Source organism: Fringilla coelebs (assembly GCF_963513975.1).
Source record: "Fringilla coelebs genome assembly, chromosome: 3".
Taxonomy (NCBI): Eukaryota; Metazoa; Chordata; class Aves; order Passeriformes; family Fringillidae; genus Fringilla; species Fringilla coelebs.
The window spans coordinates 27,442,686-27,462,579 of NC_140030.1; the positions used below are offsets into that span (position 1 = coordinate 27,442,686).

The 19,894-nt window shown below is 35.1% G+C and overlaps 1 protein-coding gene across 1 annotated transcript in view; it reads right to left on the reverse strand.

The window, feature by feature from the left end:
- The window catches only part of EYS (eyes shut homolog), a gene marked incomplete at both ends in the record, with an annotated part of 593,802 nt that overhangs the window by 393,484 nt on the left and 180,424 nt on the right, over positions 1 to 19,894 (reverse strand). Inside the window, 4 exons of the mRNA XM_084202609.1 lie at positions 168 to 339; positions 10,754 to 10,899; positions 11,462 to 11,569; positions 12,708 to 12,804. Coding sequence (XP_084058735.1) covers positions 168 to 339; positions 10,754 to 10,899; positions 11,462 to 11,569; positions 12,708 to 12,804 — 523 coding nt within the window. The remainder of the gene's footprint in view (positions 1 to 167; positions 340 to 10,753; positions 10,900 to 11,461; positions 11,570 to 12,707; positions 12,805 to 19,894) is intronic.

The window sequence follows — 19,894 nt, forward strand, 5'->3', positions numbered from 1 at the left end:
AGATTAGGCAGGCAACATCTGTCATCTTTAAGTGTTCTTGTACTCTTCCTTTATGGAAGAACATAATTAAAAGTATATTTATCAAACATCCCATATCATTAAGTATTGAATATTGTTAGTTAGGTACATTATCATGGAGATAATAATAGTTAAATAAAAATAGTCACCTTCCATGAAGACAAGGATTTGGCAAGCATTCATTAACATTTATCTCGCAGTTTGTTCCGATGAAACCTCTCTTACAGTGACACTTGTAGGAACTGCTGCCATCAATGCAGCTTCCATTGTTGAGGCAAGGAGAAGACATACATTCATCTATATTTACTTCACACCTATCACCTGTTTAAAAATCCAGAAAATGCAACTAAGTTTTAAATTCTAAACTCAAACCAAATAACACTATATTTATTAATATCAATATTTCCAGATAATTGCATTTAGTTACATAGATTGTTCATATAGCTAATGATATTCATCAATAAAAAATATCCATTTGGAATTGCCTATAGTGTAAAAACCAAAAGGATGGTTATGTTTACATATGTAATGAAAAATGAGAAATATAAAGTGATGACAGCTTATTGATGTTTGATATTTGAGTGCTGCTAGAGAAGATTAAAAATTCAAGACACCAGTTTATGAGAATTGAATAGTTTGAAAAGACAAAAAGGAAGAACACAGAATTTTGTGCAGCAAGAAAGTCAAATATTTTCTACCTGGAAAAGGAAAACAAATGCATGATAAAAAGCAATTGATTGCTGAGGGCATAATCAAAAATGGAAAAGAGTAATAAATTAGAATGTTATATAATTTAAACATGATATAGGAAAAAGAAAAAGAAAGTTGGTCTTTCTCCAGTAACTGAAAATTTTATATCCTTTTGAAAATAGAAAGAACTGAGAGAAAAGGAGAGATGTCCTTTCAGAATTGTTCAGCCAGCGCCTAGTTCCCTTGTTCAAGTCAATTTTGGTATCAAATACTATAAGACTACTGACAACTACTTGTGACCATTCCATGAGATTTCATAATAGACAGATGTGAACCAAAAGATCAATTAATAGGTATATCATTTGTATAACCAGTAATGAAGCCAATTATGGATATAAACTAGAAATCTATAGCATAAATTTAAGGAATGAAAAGTTCCAAATTAAACATGAGCAGAAATACTAAAAACCATATTTCAGAGCATATTCCAGTTACAGAAAGAAAAACAATTATTTGTTAAATAATTTCTTAAAAATCTAAAAACAAAAAAAGTAAGTGACTGTAAAGAACAAGTACTCATTTTGTCACATTGACATTAATCTTGTGAAAGGCATAACATCCTTTCAACATCATTTTAGCATTGTCTCATTTAGTCTGTTATGAGTAAATAATCTGTTAAGAAAACTTCTATGAGCTGTGCATGGAAAACTAGGGCTGAAAAGGTCACTGAGCTTGTTTTTGTTGATTTCATCTTAAGTTAGATTTATTATAACTTAGTGACTAATACAAGAGATTTAGATTTTCTATGTCTGTTGTACTTTGTGTCAGTAATACACTTATTTCAGGCAATTATTTCACCTATATCAAGTCAAAGTCAATTGGTGCTGATTGGACTGCAGTAAATTTGAAAGGTTACCACTTATTTTGAAGTATCTTTTTCTTTGTTTAGACAAGGTTTGATTTCCACTGCAGAGAACTTTACAAAATAAGATTGGACGACCACAGGAAAAAAAGTAATTAAAACAATTTTTAAAAAGTTAATTTTCTCTGTTTGAAACTTTGACAACTTTTATTTTTGTTAAATATCAATTATGGACCTTGGATACGTATGCATGGCTCTTGAGAACTATATTTTCCCATTTAATTTAAAAGTGAGTACAAGAACTAGAGGGATAAAATATAAAAATATCACCTGTACCTTGTACTGTAATGTTGATATTTGAACTTTAGACTGGAGCATGATTTCTTTCTTCTCTTTGTTTGAAGGAACATGATACTGATACTTTCTTATTCCCATAGTCTTGGGCTCTGCTTGGGTTTCCCTTTATACCTTTCCTGCTCCCAGGCTGCCAGCAGTAGCCTGGGAGTGGTGTCCAGACACCCTAGCCCCTCAAAACCCCATGCACACAGAGGGCCATGGTTTGTCAGGCAGTGACACTGGGGAGAGTCACCCCCTCTCCAGTGGGGCCACCCCAGAGCTGAAGCTGGGCAGAGCAGGCAGCAGCCACTGGATCCAGCACGGGGGTTAAACCAGCAACTGGATCAGGCCATGGCAAGGCTGAGCCTTTGCACTGCTGGATCAGTGCACAGCTGGGGCATCCCCCTGCTGAAGGCAGAAATATTTACTGAAATACAAAATGAAGAAATCAAGCCACACCTAAAGATATAGCAGTTAAGAATTAAGATTTAGTTGGCAGTTGTATAAGCTTACAAAATGGATATAGAACAAGGTAAACCTGAAACCCTGCAAGTAAGTCTATTAATTCATGTCTGAATATAGGAAACATCATAAGAAAATTAACATAGTTGTCAATATTTCCAGAGGCAATATCACATTGTTGCACTATAGCTGGGCAAGCTGCAAGTATCAATTCAATATCTGTGACTTCTTAACTTTGACTTTAAGAAGATAGGATCTAGTGTGATCAATGACCTTGTTAAAATTCCAGAAAACTTTTAAAACTAAAAGATAACTGGAAACTTCTAAGTGAAAGACAATTTCTAAGAAACAATGAATCTCTCATTTGAACTAATGCAGTTCAATATGGAGAAAAGAATTTCTGTTGCACTGAATATAATATGTATATATTTCCTGTATTTCCTATATTAATATAAACACACTCACATATCTTACAGATAAAAAATGTTTTATCCAGCGTAGTCATTGTTTATTATTTTAACATTGTGGTATAAAATGACATGTAAAATAAAATTGAAATAAAGGAAATTTGGAGAGCTGTACTATGTGTTAAAGGCATAAAGAAAAAAAATGTTCTGTCACCACTTTAAAGCAATGTAAGTATAGTCTTCAGGATACACTAATATTAAAATTATATATTATTATTATTATTATTATTGCTATTATCATTACTGGTAGTAGTAGTTGTTTTGATTTTCCTCTCCATTAGGCATGTTTTATGTTGTATATGATCTTTTTTAAAATGGAAGCATTTTTATGCATTCTTTAGATTCAAATGACAATGAAAGACAAAGTTTGTGGTTCAGCTAAAAATGAAACTTCTCTTTCTCTTCCTGGAACACAAAAAAATCACATTTACTATGAGTAAAGCAATGTATTATTTGCATTACATTTTAAATATTCAGTCAGATATGAGAACTGTTCTGTGCTTGGAGGTTTTCCAGACACAACTGGACAAAGACTTGAGCATCCTGGTCTGACCCCATAGCTAAAACTGATTTCAGGAAGCAATTGGACTAGAGACCTCAGGAGGACCCTTCCAACTTGATTTATTCTGATTCAAAAATGAAATTTCCCCTGTACAGCTTGACCTAGTAACCTAGTCGATGACAAAATGCATAGAATCAGAAGTATGACGTGGGTGCAAGGAAGCAGATGAAAATGCACCAAGAATGTGATTATGGTATATGAAAAATTACTTGTGACTAGCATGCATTTTATTATATCCTTGTAATTCTCTTACACTTTTTATAAAAATCATGTCAAATTCAACCTCTCCCATATAAATCCAAAAAGATGCTATCATATTTTTTGGGAATAAGAAGCTCATCTTTATAGGAAATGTTTTAACATGTAGCATGTTGTGTTCTGCAAAGTGAAACCATCTGTCAGCATTCATTGCTTTACATATTTATTTCTGTGAGTGACTGAAATATCCACAGGTTCTTAAGTGATGAATTGCTTGTTTCTATCTTACTATTTATATATGATTAATTTGTTTCTTTCTTTCTAACTAGTTCCCAGTTGTTGTGGGTTAGGAACCATATTCAGTGCTGCCAATAGAACCACGCTGCCTCTTCCCCTCCCCCCCTCCAACTGGAGGCACAAAAGGAAAGATCAGGAGTTGAGACAAGAAAAATTTACTAGAAACAACAATGAGATAAAGAAATTAGCAATAACAACAACATCAATAAAAAAAGAAACAATTTACATGGAAAGCCCATGAAAAGAAACAAATACTGGACAGTTTTCCCCACCAGGTTTTCTTGACTGGAAGGACCCCCTCTCCCTGGAAGAGAGACTTCCTTTCATCCTGCTCCCAACAATGACCTGAAGTGGTATAGAATAGCATCCCAGCCTTAGTCATACCCCTTTCTCGCTACTACAAAAATTAACCCTGTCCTGGCTAAAACCAGTCAATAATTTTTCAGTCCACAGTACAACAAAATGCAGCATGAGAAATAGTTATTGAAATATTCTTATAAAATTTAAAATATTTTATTTACTAAATACTACAATAATTTAATATGAAAGATATTAAATACCTTTACAACTTATACAAAGCTCAAAGAAATATCATGGAGCCCCAGAAAAATAGAATAGCATTATGATATGTAGTGTTCCTTTGTGGTGTTCTCACATTAGAGCTGCTTAAATGTTCCTTTGTCTCAGTATTTGTAGCAGAGCAATTTGTGTGGAAATTGAGATTTCAATCCTCTGGGCCTTGGTAACTCTTACAAAATAGAGACTCCTTTAAAGCATGCACAATGATATATTTCAATGCATTCAAAGATCCCTCCAAAGTTACACTGGATGAAAAGTACAAGGACTCTCCTAGTTAGCAGTAAGTAGGGAACAACTCTAATAGCTCTGGAGCTCCTAGGAGTGTATGTATCATGATTTTAGCATGGCTTTGATACTGTCTCCCACAATATTCCTGTACACAAGTTAGGATTTTTTGTCTAAAAGGGTGGAAAACTAGACTGGGAAAAAGTTGGTTGTGGTGAATTGATCATATTCTATCAGGAGGCTAGTTAGAAAAAGAATATCCTCAACTCTGCCACGAGGCTTAGAACACTGGAAGGTTTAAGTCTGATCTTTAGTCATAAAACCTGAAGAAAAGCGTGCCACAAATTCTTCCATGTCTTTTGTCACAAGGTCCCCCATCCAACTGAGAAATAGGTCCACATTTTATTGGTCTTCCTTCTGCTCCCAATGTATATAAAAAGTTTTCTTATGGCTTTGCACATTTTCTCTATTCTCAGCTCTAGTTTAGCTTTTCCTTTCCTAATTTCAATTCTGCATATTTGGGCAATGACTTAATATTCCTCCTAAGTAGCCCATGCTTGTTCCTTTCACTGAATGTGTGCTTCTTCTCTGCATCTGAGCTGTCAGGTGTTTCCTATTTATCCTGTTGGCCCTACCTTCTTGAACACTCTTTTCCATGAACAAGGAGAAGCAGCAATGAAGCAAAGCTGCCACCAGACTAAGACTTAACTGTTTAAAGTATGTCTTAAGGCTCTACTTGGCCATAAGTCACTTTGAGAGGAAAAAGAATGTTTGTGTCCTGACCTAGGCTCCCAGGAGAGACAGCTAGCAGTCCCGACTTGTCACTTCAAGCCAAATACTCAATGAGGTTATACCTTACTGTTCTAGGCTCTTTCTGGCCTAGGAAATCTTTGCTGAATAGTGTTCAAGCTCAACAAGTCCAGCAACAGTGCCCCCTCCTTTCCTCACAAATCAGAATATAGCACAGTCATTATAGCACTTCTCAGAAAAATGCATAAAGCAAATTTGTGCCATTCTTATGGTGTGTTCACCAAACCTAAAGTTTCTTAAGTTCCCCAAACTTATGTAAATACACTAATATTAAAACTAAAAAATAGACACCACAAACTCTACATTTAGTACAGAAATGCACATCTGTCATTCTGCATGTTGAATTTGTTCTCAGTGTGCCAGTCAGTTTTGACCTCTTTATATGTAAGCTGCCTCTTGCTTTAACATCTCAAGGAGCCTGTCATTAGATTCCTCCTATCTGACAAAATAAGTGGTCACTTCAGGTAGTAGTGTAGTTACTCTTCTTCTACTGGAGTTGCAAGAAATGCAACGAGGCTTGAGGAGTGCAGATGCAATCACTACCAGAGCTGCCTGGCAGTACAAAGCTGTAAAAGCAGCTGGGAAGGTCAAAAAGACAAAGTAAACTTCTCTCCCTTTTAACTGATTAAATTTTGTGGGACTTTTTCATTGGGTGAACCTATTGTAGGAAAAGTGGAGCAGTTTCCATTGTCACATAGTCAAGATGAACAGCAGGGTCTGAGGCTGATGATAAGGAAGACTGGGCCTCAAAACTAACATAAAATACAAGCTGAAATATTTAAGGCAAGATTTTGACTTCATGTAGCAAATAACTTAAGTACAAACTTAGTCACTTCCAAATGTCAGTTTGTACTCATCTCATAGGGAAGATAAGAAAGAGAGAGCAGTGCTTAACAGAATAACTATTTAAAGCTAAGGAATAATTACTGCTCTGCAAAAATGACTGAAATCAGTGACTTCATGCTATTTAGTCATTTTTTGGCATCTTTCGGATGATAGCCAGTAATTGGCCATTTGAACGAGAATTTTGCATTTGTATAGCACATTCTATTTTATCTTATTTTTGATATTGACTGGAGGTGAGAAAGTGTTGATGGAGGAGCTGTGAGGCACCTTCTGTGAGAAGAGACCAGGGATTGCCTCATGACAGACACAGTTACCTCTTTTAGTTTATAACCATTCCCTCTTGTTCTATCATTATGTGACATTTAAACAGTCCCTCTGTAGCTTTCTCATAGCCCCCCTGTATGCACTTGAAGACGGCTATAAGGTCTCCTTGGTGCCTTCTCTTCTCCAGGCTTAACAGCCCCAACCTTTTTGGCCTCTCTCCACAGGAGAAGTGTTCCAATCCTGTCGCCTTTTTTTGTGACCTTTCTCTGGACTTATTACAAAGGGTCTGTGTTGTTCTTGTGCTGGGACACCTGAGCTAGACACAGGTGGGTGTTCACAGGAGCAAAGCAGAGAAGGAAAATCACCTCCCTCAACCTGCTGGCCACATTATTTCTGCTGCAGCCTACAATATGGGTGGTTTTCTGGGCTGCACGTGCACACTGCCATGCCATGTTGACCTGACTTCCTTGTCAAACAGCAGTTCCAGTTTGGGATTTTCCAGACACACGTGCAAGACTTTGCACTTGGCCTTGTTGAGCTTCATGAGGTTCCCCCAGGTCCATCCCTACAGTGTGGCAAAGGCCCTCTGGACAGCATCCCTTCCCTCCAGTAAATTAGCTGAACCATACAGCCCGGTGTCATTGGCAAACTTACTGAGAGCGCACTCAATGTTACTTACTATGTCACTGACCCATGAGTTTTTGAATGTTTACTTTCTTTTCTTATTCTGTTGATGAAAGGGACTGAAAAAACAGCTGGATGATCAGCTGGCAGCAGGGCAAGGTCAACCCAACACATTAAAAAAAAAACCCAAACATTTTAGTCTCTCAAAGAGATCTTAAAATTGTTTTCTTAACCTCAAATAAAGAAAAACAAAAGGTAAAGTCTAAGGAATGATCAAGTCTTTCAATGAAGACAGTCACAATTTGGTAATCCTAGAATCCTTTCACATTAAGCTATAAAAAATTAACAAAGTTCTAGAGTCAAAAAACTTGTATTCTTATTAAATCCATTTTACAGCAGAGTTGGTCACCCAGACACTTATGGTTTATACTTAAATATAAAATAAATTTTTCATTAACATGAAAATTATTTCACTTGAAGCGTGTCTGAATCATCCGGGTTATATTTTGACGTAAGATTATTCAGATGGCAAGATTTAGAAGAAGAGATTAACACCTCAGTTATTAAAGTGACCTTCAGGACAAGAGATCACAACACATTGTGTTTAAATAAACATGTTATACTGAGCATTTGAAGTGAAATTATTATCATTGTTTTCGTTATATTTTTAATATCAATCTCAGTGGAATGTTAAGATATATATTTTTTTTTCTAATTCTTTCTTTACGTAATTTTACAGGAGTACACATTCAGAATGTGTCAGACAGCTTTGCATCAATGAAGATATATCTGTACTCCTAGATTATATTTTACTTCTAGTTTTAATTTGCTGATTAAATTCCATTTCATTTATAATTCCACAAACAGTCATGAAAGTTCCACTTGTTTACATTGTATCTTCAGATTCCCTCACAAAGAATCTTGGTAAAATATCAAGCCAAATAATTGCTAGACACCCTTTGGTGTCCTTAGATTATCAACAAACTTTCCTGGATTTATAGTAACATTTACAAAATCAAAGGATTCTGGAATCATGTAGAGAAAAGCAGTCCCTGAGTAAGACATATTTCAAAGGCTATTTTAGTGCAAAGAAGACTATGGAAGCACAGTTTTCTTACTCAAAATATCTATCCTCTATGCACTTTAAGTCTCATTACAAAGCAAAAGTTTAGTTGTTAGTTTCTTTAGATTTGAAGTATAAATTCAACAGTTATTGTTATAAGCACTAACTATAATTACTCCAGCCAACAAATGGCTGTCTAGACAAAACATATTTTAGATTCAGTGACTCACAAAGCATCTTGCATTTTGTGTTTTGTATCTAACACTCTGGTACCACCAACTTACAAGCAACAAGCAGTAATAGATATGATCTTGAGTAAAGAGCTATTTTACTTAGGACTTTCAGAACTGCTTTATGAAATCACTTTACTTCTTATTTTGCTGTAGGAAATGAACTGTTTCTTACATGCCCAGATCACCAAAGTTTTATTCTCCAAAGTATCTGGTGTAAGGATTTTAATCAGGGTGCATTAGTGATATTTAGAGCTTCGGAAGATCATTGTTGCTGCCAGTGAAATCATGACAGAATACACTTGTGCATTTTTTACTCTGAAAGGTGATCACTTTAAGAGACTATGTGATATGCAAAGCATTAAATTTTATATTAGCAGTGTGGATAACCAACTATATTTTAATAGTTTACAAATTATTTCTTAAAGATTTTTTGTTAAAAATCTATTTTAAATGAAATAAACTTATGAACAATGTAAAATAAATCCAAAATAACATAAATCCATGGAGAACTTAAAATTCTTTTTTAATCGTAAATAACTTAAGAATTTAAAATAAGAATTATATTATATGCCAAAATTTTAGAGGCAACAGAGCAGAGATCAGTGTCTAAAGACTGCCTTCTCTAAGACAGCAAATTACATGATGACCAGAAAAACATTCAGAATATCTAATAAAAGTTAGTAATTTTAAAATAAGATTTAATAAATGAAATTATATATATTAACATAATTTGGCCTAAACAATTCAATGTATTTCAATTTGTTTCCAGTTTCCATTCATTTATAAGCATTTAATATTTTAATAGTTGATGATTAAAGTTCTCAGTATAGTAAAACATTTTTTTAAATTCAATTTATCATTGGTAACAATTCAAGCTGTCATCTGTCTTTAAAGGGGCCTGGTCTTTGAAAGAAAAGTTCTTCCTAAATTACTATTGGAAAAAAACAATCACAAAAAAAACCAGAACAAAAGCCAACATCTTATCCTTGTTGGTTAAATATGTTAGGGAAAAGCACTAAAGTCAAACTGCTTTGTCAATAATGAAAAATGAAGACAAAAGCACACCTGCAGATGCTTGTTCCTTTTCAAATTAGAATCTCCTAAATGCTCATGTGCAAGTGTCTTTTCTTTCGTAAATATAACAGGGAATTCTTACAGAAACATACATGAAGTTTAATACAGCTGTTTTAACATTTATTAGAAATTACATCTGCAGCACCACTGCCTAATGAACAGAAGTTTCTATGACACCCAAGAAGTACTACTTAGAACACAGGCCATCAAAAGAAAATATTGCAGGGGGAGGCTTTAAAAGATTTAGGCAGGAAAATTATAGAGATTTTTTCATTTTTTGCTTAAATGTCAAGGATAATTTTGACTATCAGTGCACAAGTGATATGTGGACTAAGATTCGTGGTGAATGGAAGAAGGATATACAGCTATATAGAAATTCCCAGAACTGTACTTGTTCTTTGTTCTGTGGAGAATTACATTCCTCTCAGTTCAGTGGATGCAAATTGCATCCTTTTTTATCTTGTACTTTATGTGGCGTTCATCACAGGCTGGAATAGATAGGAGAAAACATTCTATGCAGAAAAATATGCAGAAATTATTCAACTTGAGGGAACAACTGTAAATATTTCTGCAGTCATATGATCCCGTGTGTTTTCATGTTGCTTAAGATGGATCTATCAAAACATTGCGTATGAACTAGCACAGCAGCACACTGAGCATTTAAATAAAAGTCAATGTCATTTTAGGGAAATTCTACTGCATCTCTACCCATTAAGTATTTTGTCATGACTCTGTAAAAATATAAAGGTTAACACTAAAGGCAATGGTGTAGATGAAATGGGTCAAAAAGTCAAGGTGTTTCTGTGCAAATTCAAATTATAAGGTAGCATATTATTGTTTGCAAAATTTACTCTGTATCTACGGTAATCATTTTTTTCCTGGCTAAATTAAAAAGAATACATAATAATTTTCTTTATACTATACAATAACTCATTTCAACTGAATGTATGGGTGATTAAAGAAATTATAATTCAAGTCTTAATATAATTAATTTTGAGCTACTTCAGAAGAATTAGATAAAATTCTTTTTAAGTTATTATTGATTTATCCTTCAATAAGGAGATTAATTTTTGTTCTTGCTATAATATTAAAACCATGCAAAACCTGGAAAATAAGCTTCTTGGCTGAAAGAGTAGATCATACCTGTGAATCCAGGTAGACAGAGACACCGATAGCCTCCAAGCCTGTTGATGCAGCTTCCTCCATGTAAACAAGGCAAAGTTTCACACTCGTTCACGTCCATCTCACACAGAGACCCGTAGTATCCAGGTGCACAGTTACAAATGAATCTTTAGAAAAGCAAAAATCACGTATGTCAATGGAAGTAACAATGGGATCTATTGCAATACTTTAAAGCCATATGAATCTCCTGATGCCAAGCTGGTGTCCCTAATCCTCATCCATATTAAAATGAACAGAATTTTCTCATTTCCATGTTTCTGGAGCAAAGATGGTGATTTAGTTTTTGTTAAATTAATAGAGCAATTTGGCACAGTATTTTTACTGGAGATATAAGAAATTACTTAAGGGCTAATGATCTTATGGCACAAGTCTCTGAATAGCTTGTGAAGTGCTGTTGAACAAACACAGGGTTTGTAGCAATCTAACAAGAACAATTTTCTTCTATTTCAGTCTTTTTTCAAATTAAAAAAACCAAAAACGTAAGAAGGAAAAGAACAAGTTTTGCAGAAGACATTTTCCCTTCTATTTTTCTTTAAGGTCACATAAGAAACAAAAAACTGAGTCAGTAGTATTTGCTTACTCCATTTTAACTTGTATGGTGAAGGTTCCATCCAAACCCAGAATTAACATAAGGAAATCAGGGAAACTTGTCATTTAGTAGTAACAAACCTGTTTATGAGATCCAGGCAAGTTCCATTGTTCTTGCACGGTCTTGATAAGCATTCATTAATCTCCACTTCACACAGGGTCCCAGTAAAGCCATGTTGGCAGGAGCACCTACCAGAAAGGATGTGACTACATTACTTTTTAGGTCACCACAAAGATTCCAGAAAAATATGGCAGATGTTGAGAGGTATTAATTAAATGGTACCAAGATCATGTTTGCTTTTTACTGGTAACTGCAAAGGGCAGTACTTCAACAAGCACCAACAAGTAGAGTGTCTGAAGCCCTTTGTTCTCATTAGCTGAAGGCCACAGGCTTTGTGCTGACCCCACTGTGCAAGGGCTTATTTAGAAATTGCCTTGGCCTGAGCTGCTTTGCTCTTGTTCTGACACCTGCCCTGCAGCCAGCTGACTGATGCCTCTCATGCTATAGCTTCAGCTCTGGAATAGAATCTATAGTGAGGGTGTGAGACACTGAGGTGACCATGGTGTTACAAATAATAGCCTTTTGTGTTCCACTCCTGAGGGATGGGATGACATCCAGAGGGATCTAGACAACCTTGAGAGGTGGGCCTGTAGGAATTACATGAGATTTAATGAGACCAAGTGTGAGGTGCTGCAGCTGGGTCAAAGCAACCCTGATGTCAACACAGGCTAGGGGATGAACGGATTGAGAGTAGCCCTGCTGAGAAGGACTTGGGGATGCTGGTGAGTGAGAGGCTCCAAGAATCCCTGAGACTGAAGACAAGAAAAAGCCCACTGTGAACATCATAGTTCTCCTGACAAAGACTTCCAGATGCTAGTGACCTGCAATAAGACTGCCAGTTCTCAAAAAAGAACAAGATCACTTATCACAGGATGTACCCAGACATTGTGAGGGTAATCAAAGAGACATAATTGCAAGATTTCTTATATAACAGCTATAACTACATTCTTCATTAACTTTTTCTATTGATTTCAACTCAGATTATTTGTACTACTCTTAGTGGACTAACAACAACTTTTCTTTTTTAAATTAGATCCTTGTGATTTTAATTAGTCCTACAATAAATTCTTGGGGTCATACTTATGGTGTATATGTATTACTTTTTGCACACAAGAGGATTTAGACTATAATGTAACTGTCAAACACATTACAAACCCCACCCCCCCTTCACTGAAGGTCAGCAAACATTAGACATTCAGAATACGAAAGGAAAAGCTAGATGATAAATCCATGTATCATATCTGTCATTGAAGTAATTTTCCTGACCTGTAGTGGTTGACCCCATCCACACAGAGACCTCCATTCTGGCATGGATGGGAGATGCACTCATCACTGTTAACTTCACAGTAAGTGCCCTCAAATCCTGAAACACAGATTTCGTTAACGGTGAATGAATGAACTCGACTACTTCATGTGAATAAAAGTCACAGATTCTCGTGGACTTTTGCTTATCTGAGCCTAGGACTAACTCAGACAATGAAAGTGGCTAGGCTGGGAAACCTCAACTGCACTCAAAGCAGTTTAAGAAAAGCCTGAGAGAAGCATCAGCAATGGCTACCTCTTCTCTTTGGGCATTTAAGCAGCAGCTCTTTGCTCTTGGTATCTGACTGAGCTGTGCTGCAGCCATGGCCAATGCCTAGCTCTGTAGTATGCTGACTTTGCCCCACAGACAGGTTCCCTGGCTTGACCTTGGATCTGCCCCATTCCCTGTAGCCTTGACTGGCCCCCTCTGCTGTTCCTGCACACAGCCACCAGTGCTGCCCTGCCTGGCTCATTCACATACATCAAACTTATGGCTGACTGCTGCTTCTGAAGGAGCCAGGCCTTACTGCTCACTGACCTAAAACTCAGAACTACAAGTAGAAGTAACTCTGAAAGAGCTTTCTCCAACTATTTTTGTTCCTTAGCTTCAGCTAGTTAATTTCCAGACAGTATATGAAGTCTCAACATACTTTAATGAACCAGAGATAACAGATTTGGGTAGGGCATCTGGATAAATATACTGGGGAAATGTAACCCATTTTAAAGGACAGAAAAGCTTTCTTGGAGAGTATGGGACAAAATCAGAAACTAAAAGCTAATTCAGTAATAAATATATTAGAGAGAGTAGTGGAAGTTAGAGTTGCATTTATGCAAAGCAGTCAGTAGCTGAGGAAAAAACCCAACTGGTTTTATATTTAAATGAAGACAAAATGTGATTAAGGTCTCATCTGCACAGCACATCACTTGCATAATATATTACATTTGCCTGTGTAAGTGTTCCAGAATATGTACTAAAATGAAATAAGACACTTTTCAGTGATACATGAACTCTATTTTTGCTCTTAGACAGCATACTACATCTTATAACATTTCCATAAATGGGTGTTCTCCTAAATGCATACTTGTGGTGAAATTCTATACATACCATAGAGAAACTATATCTACTCAGTTGAATTTTGCACAAATTCAATATATTTGTTTTCAATTTATGGAGAAATGAAACCATTGCAATGAGCAAACTATTTGCATTGTATGACTTATATGCGAGTGCTGATTGCAGGTTGCCTAAAGACCTTTAATAGAGTTCACCAAAGTAAATTGGAAAATCACTGAGATAAAAAAATTAAATAGAAACAACTTTAAATTTATCTATTGAAATTCAGTATATATTGCTATAAATATGACAAATGTTCTACTGGATACCTTATTAAAACAATAAGCAAAAATTAACTGTACTTTTTTAGATACCCGAATAAGAGTAATATTTTTTTGGTTATGTTTTGTATTTGTGATATTCAAAGTACTTAATGAAGGTGAGGAAATAATGAAGGACCACTGTTAGAATATTATGACTTATTTTTATCTAGAGAAAATCTTAACTGAAGATATAAGCGTCTTGGTCAGAGTTGCAGAGAAAGCTGTAGAAAGAAATCTCTGCTGGTACTCCAATATATGATCTAAACATGAGCCCACATCAAAGCAGTTGGTATTTTCTTCTTATCAGGATTATTTCTGTTCAATAACTTTTGGGCCTGACTGAAATATGCTCTTAATATTTGCTGAAGGTTTCATAGCAATGTATAAATCTTGGAAAATAAAGCCTGGAACATTTCTCAAACTAGTCTTTCAATTATAGCATCTTATGCTGTTATGATGTTTGTTTTGGGTTTTTTTTTCAGAAATTGAGCACGAAAGGATACCCTCACTTATTTTCTATTTGTATGTTTCACAAAATTAAAACCCAACAACAAAAACAAAACTGAATCTAAACAAAAAAGTCCAAAACAAACCAGAAAAAAAAAAGTCAATCCCCCCAAAAAACTGTAAAAGAATTGTCATAATAGCGAGAAAAATTCTGTCTCAGTGTACTGTTTTGAAATATATCCCGCAGCGCAGAAAAAAAATGTATTCTGAATGGTTTAGTTTATTATGTGCAAATGAGCCTGAACTAGGGCAAACCATCCAAATACTTTTCTTATCTGTGGCATGTGTAATCTGCATCTTAATGCTGCGGAACCTTCAGCTATTCCTGCCTGTACTTTGATTAAGGAAAAAAGAAAGATAAAAGAACTGTAAACTAGTGCACCACAGACCAAGTAAAGTACTAGGCCTGGTTGTGTGAGTAGGCAGAAGTCACTGACCCACAAAATATTCAGTAGGTGTTTGATACATGTTGTTCAGTGCCACTGAGTAAGAGCAGAAAAGTTGACAGACAGCATGTTTCTCTAACTCTGGTTTAATTAAGAAATTGGAGGGCATTAGTGAATGTAAGACACTGGGACTCATAGGACTATTTGTAGTCAACTTCCTCATCTGTAATTTCTCTTTTATTTGTAATGCTTGAACTTTCTAAAACTAATTTTGATTACTGAGTGGAAGGCTGTCAATGGGCAGGGAAAATGGAACTTCACTGAAGGTAAACCAGTGTAGCATTATAAAAACCTCACAGATATAGATATATTTTAGCTTTATAATGCTATTGCCATTAGTTTAAAACATTTGTGAATGTATTGAATACATATAGATATATTTGAGGAAGTATCTCAGTAAGGTTAATTTTTGTAGTAGCATAACATATTCAAGAATTTCAGAAATTAAAAGAGATTAAAAACAACTGCAAGTTATTACAGTTCTTTGTGTTACAAAATAAAGTCTTATTTCTCTCTATTTTTAATTGTTCAGGTGGCATGAAAGTTACTTTAATGATATGAGGTCTAGGAACATCTGGAAAGCTATTACTTAAGATGAGACAGATGCTGGTTTTACTTCTGTTTCTCTGAAATATAGGAAATCCTGCATTTGTCTACTCTGTCTATGGGGCTTCTGGGAGTTGCAAAGTGATGGAATATGCAGAATATAGAAACTAAATATCTGTTGTCACAGTTATGGTAATTTTCATCTCCTTATTCCATTGCAGAGAAATATATTACGGAATTGACCTCTACGGGTAGCAGGATTCTAATGGGATTCTTTTCTCCTAATCTCTCTACTGTTTCACTCATCAGAACAGCACCATAGATGTTTCTCTCTTTACCATAAACTATTTATGGACCAATGTTTGCAAACAGCAGAGATATCATAGCAGTCCCATAATCATTAGTTCAGGTACTTAGGTTGTTCAACATAACATAAGTAGGTACATGAATCAAAATCAGAGGTGTGTAAAATATTAGGCACTGTAAAAAGGCTATTTCCCTCTGTAAATTATGTATGCATATGTCTGAAAAAGAAACTGGCACTGAAGGACTGAGAAATCTGACAATGTCAAACTCCAATTTAAACAACTATTTTTTCATCATCTGTTTATTATTTCTGCTTGGTATTATGAATTTTGTACATTATGATAATTTTCACTTGGCCTTGTTTCAGGCGTCAGCTGAAAAATATTTTGCCTCAGTTCAAATTTCTAGCTATAAGGTGTTATAGACAAAATAAAAATGATCACTAGCATCTAGAACAAAGAGTAGGTATCATGGGAAAGCTATTGACAGGAAACTGATAAAAGAGGTGAAAAAGTCCAGGGAAAATCTGTTTAAAACAAGTACTTCAAAATTACCTTGAAGCATGAAGAATGTATTGCTTTTAGAAAGGACAAAGAAAAAATAGAATGCATAATTCCAGTAAAAACTCTTGCTATTGTTTCTCCTTAGAGATAAGTCCTTTTCATTGATTTCCCTGGAACAATGCACATAATTTCACTACACCCTAAAACTGATTGCTTTAACCTTAAGCCCCATGCATAAACCAGTCTTTCAACTTCTCAGTTTTTAGCTTTGTATCTTTTAAGCTGCAATGAGCATAAATAAGATGACAAAGCTTTTGTGCACTTGTGTGCTGTAAAGACGTATTTTGCTACTCCCTGTTCTTTTTACTCCTGTCTAAAACTGTGTGCTTCCAAAAGCTATGAAATTAAAAAAACAAAACAAAACAAAACAAAACAAAACAAAAAAAAAACCCCAAAAAAAACCAATCCCCAGAAAACCAGCTTTACAGCAAAACTGCAAGAGGCAACTGGTCAAGAATTCAGCCTGCCTACCACCTGAAAAATTTTTCCTAAGCTGCCTAAATAGTCAGCAGAGTGACATAAACCTTTCTACAGCATTAGCCATTTCACTTTGTATGTCTGCTTTTGTGTGAAATGAAGTACATCAGAAAATAATACCTCCTTAATGTAATACTGTGGACATCCACAGTCCAGACATTTCCAGCTTACTTCTCTCAACAATACATACATTATTGTATTGGTCCAATCTCCCTGCTACCATAACTCAACAAGATGTTACTGAGTTAACACAAATGCTGGCCAAATCATCCATATTTCTGAAAAGAGTAGGTACAACTTTGATATGAACTCTCTCTATATGTATGGAATATTTAGTGTATAATATGTAGCATTTCCTGATAATTTTTCTATCACCTATCATGTTTATGGAAAATTGTTTCCATTGTAATAAGGAGGCTGCATGAACATCCTGAGGTTATCTGATCTGTATTACTTGGACTAATGAAGGAAGTTCTACATCTAATTTTAGAGAGATTCCTTCTTACTTTCTAGGCATTCTAGAAACCATTTTAATTCAGCAATCTTGCCTTTCTCTTCCTCTCTTTATGTCAGCCACAACTCTATCTGCCTTTCCTTCTAGCTTGCCTTGCTAGTATACAAATATCTACTAATAGTTCTCATAAAAGAATAAATCACATTTTAAAAAAGTCTTATAAGAAACCACTAGATATTTTCTGGCCCATAGTTTATGGTTGCAAATTATCTTTTCATTTTGTTATTCTCTGCAATATTTATGTCCTTATAATTGCACAGGTTTCACACCTTCTTAAAACTATTATCTTTTATCTCCTATTTCATCATTAATAAAACTTGTTGTTCATCTGTTCCAGCCAGAGAGCTGGTCTTGCACTCAGTAGTTGTATGCTCATAGTTTTCCTTGATTTGGAAACATTTTTTCAGTAATTTTTTTCATCTTGGAAGACAATTCTTCTAAGAAAGCATCACTATTGTTACCAAACTATCCTATCTCTCTTTCAGGTTGCCTCTAAAAAACAGTTTTGTGCTTGCCATTATCAAGAAGAGAATGGTCTAATGCCTAGACTCTTGTTTGTTTACCCTCTATTTTACTTATATATACAGTTGAATTGCTCTTTGTGTCTTTCTCCTGTAGACCTTTTAGGAAATTTACAAATAGTGCCCAAGACTGAGCTATGAATATTTCAACATTATTTAAATTATATAGTCCTGCTTTGCTTTTCTGTTACACTAAAATTTCAGTTCTATTAAGATTAATTCTAAGAATGGAGTTTTCTAATACTGGAAAGGCATGTTGATAAATTAGGGAATAAAAATTCTGCTATTTGCCCTAAGTTTTCCATTCCTCCTGTTTTCTTTGCATTCAGTGTGCATTATTTAAGGAGATTCAGTGCTGGCTGTATGATTAACATCTCAAACCCATATAGATCTCCCAATTGTCTTGATCAAAACCTTGCTTATCAGTTACTGGCAAAGTATTTAAGTGGGGTTTTCTCTTCACCTCTTGGGAAACTTGTTATACAGCAGTGATTCCTAAGCATTTGCAATAATGGCCCTCCCTACCACATTTTTGTGCAATTGTTGAGATAGTAACTTTTTAAACTGTTTAACCTGCTTCTGTGGACAATTTGACTTAAATCATGGTCTAACATTGTTCCATGATCTATGATATGAGAGCCCAGTTTTGTTACACAAATATTATAATCTATCTCTTTGAGGAAGAAAACCTCTGTATCTAGGGCAAACAGCTCAAGAGGAAGTTTTACGTTAACAGTATTTATAGAATTTTAGAACTCTTTAAGGCAAAATCAGACAGCTTATAGTCCCCCAATGTACATACAGGAACAAAGATGCAACTTTGTTTTATACTACAGCTAATCATGACTTAATCATCTTCCTACCAATTTACTGTGGTAATTCTGTCCTAAAATAACATCTTACATACTCTTTGATTCTGCCCAATTCATGTTCCATCAGCTTTTATCTTCTACGACCTAGCCAACACATATTCTCTTTTTTCTTCCAAATATGTACCACTGTCAGTGGTATAATTTATGGTCCCATAAATTTATATGAGATATATAATCTGTTGTACCCATCTCAGGTATGGTCTTCAACAGATAGTTGTTAAAATTTGGTAACCATTTTGTGATGCCTACTATACCAGACTCAACCTTTCTAATAACTGGACTGTTAGCTACTGGCAAGTTTAATCCTCATGCCATTTACTATGAATTCAAAGTTTTGAAGTAATCTACCTATATAGATTATAATGTTTTGGAGTAATCTACCCATGTTTTTGAAAAACAGCTTTTCTTAAAGATGCTTCATTAAGCAACTTGCATACCTCCCCAGTGATGTTTGGGTTTTTCCTCAGCAGCCTGTGGTAATGTTTACCTTAAAGTAAAAACCCAAGGTATTATATGCTCCTCATTCCTAAATATTATATCCATATCTTTGTAGCTTAATAAATGACAAATAATAGTATTGTCATGTAATACTGCAGTTATCTGCTAGCCTTTGTCCCTATGAGACCCCTACCTTTATAGGCATAACAGTGAAGACTTCAAAATCCTGCTCCAATTCCAGTTTCAGTAATTGCACTTCCCCACTACTTAAATTTTCTAACTTTTCAGTATAGTTGTTAATTAGTTAATGTATTCTTCAGTTCCTACATGGAAATGTATAGCAATGTTCTACACAGTTAAACTGTTGCTCCATTCCACCTTAGCAGTTCTTGTACATTGAGGGTGAGATTGTGTCTTTAAGCAATGGCCCAGGGATGCTGTCAGCCCCTGCTGTGATTTGGTTTGTTGTACATACAGGGAGAAACCCACTATATCCATTAAGCAAGGGAAGATTACTTCCCTGATGTGCCAAGCATTCCTGACAGCTCAGCAGGAAAAGAAACCGTTTCCAGCTTGCTCCAATT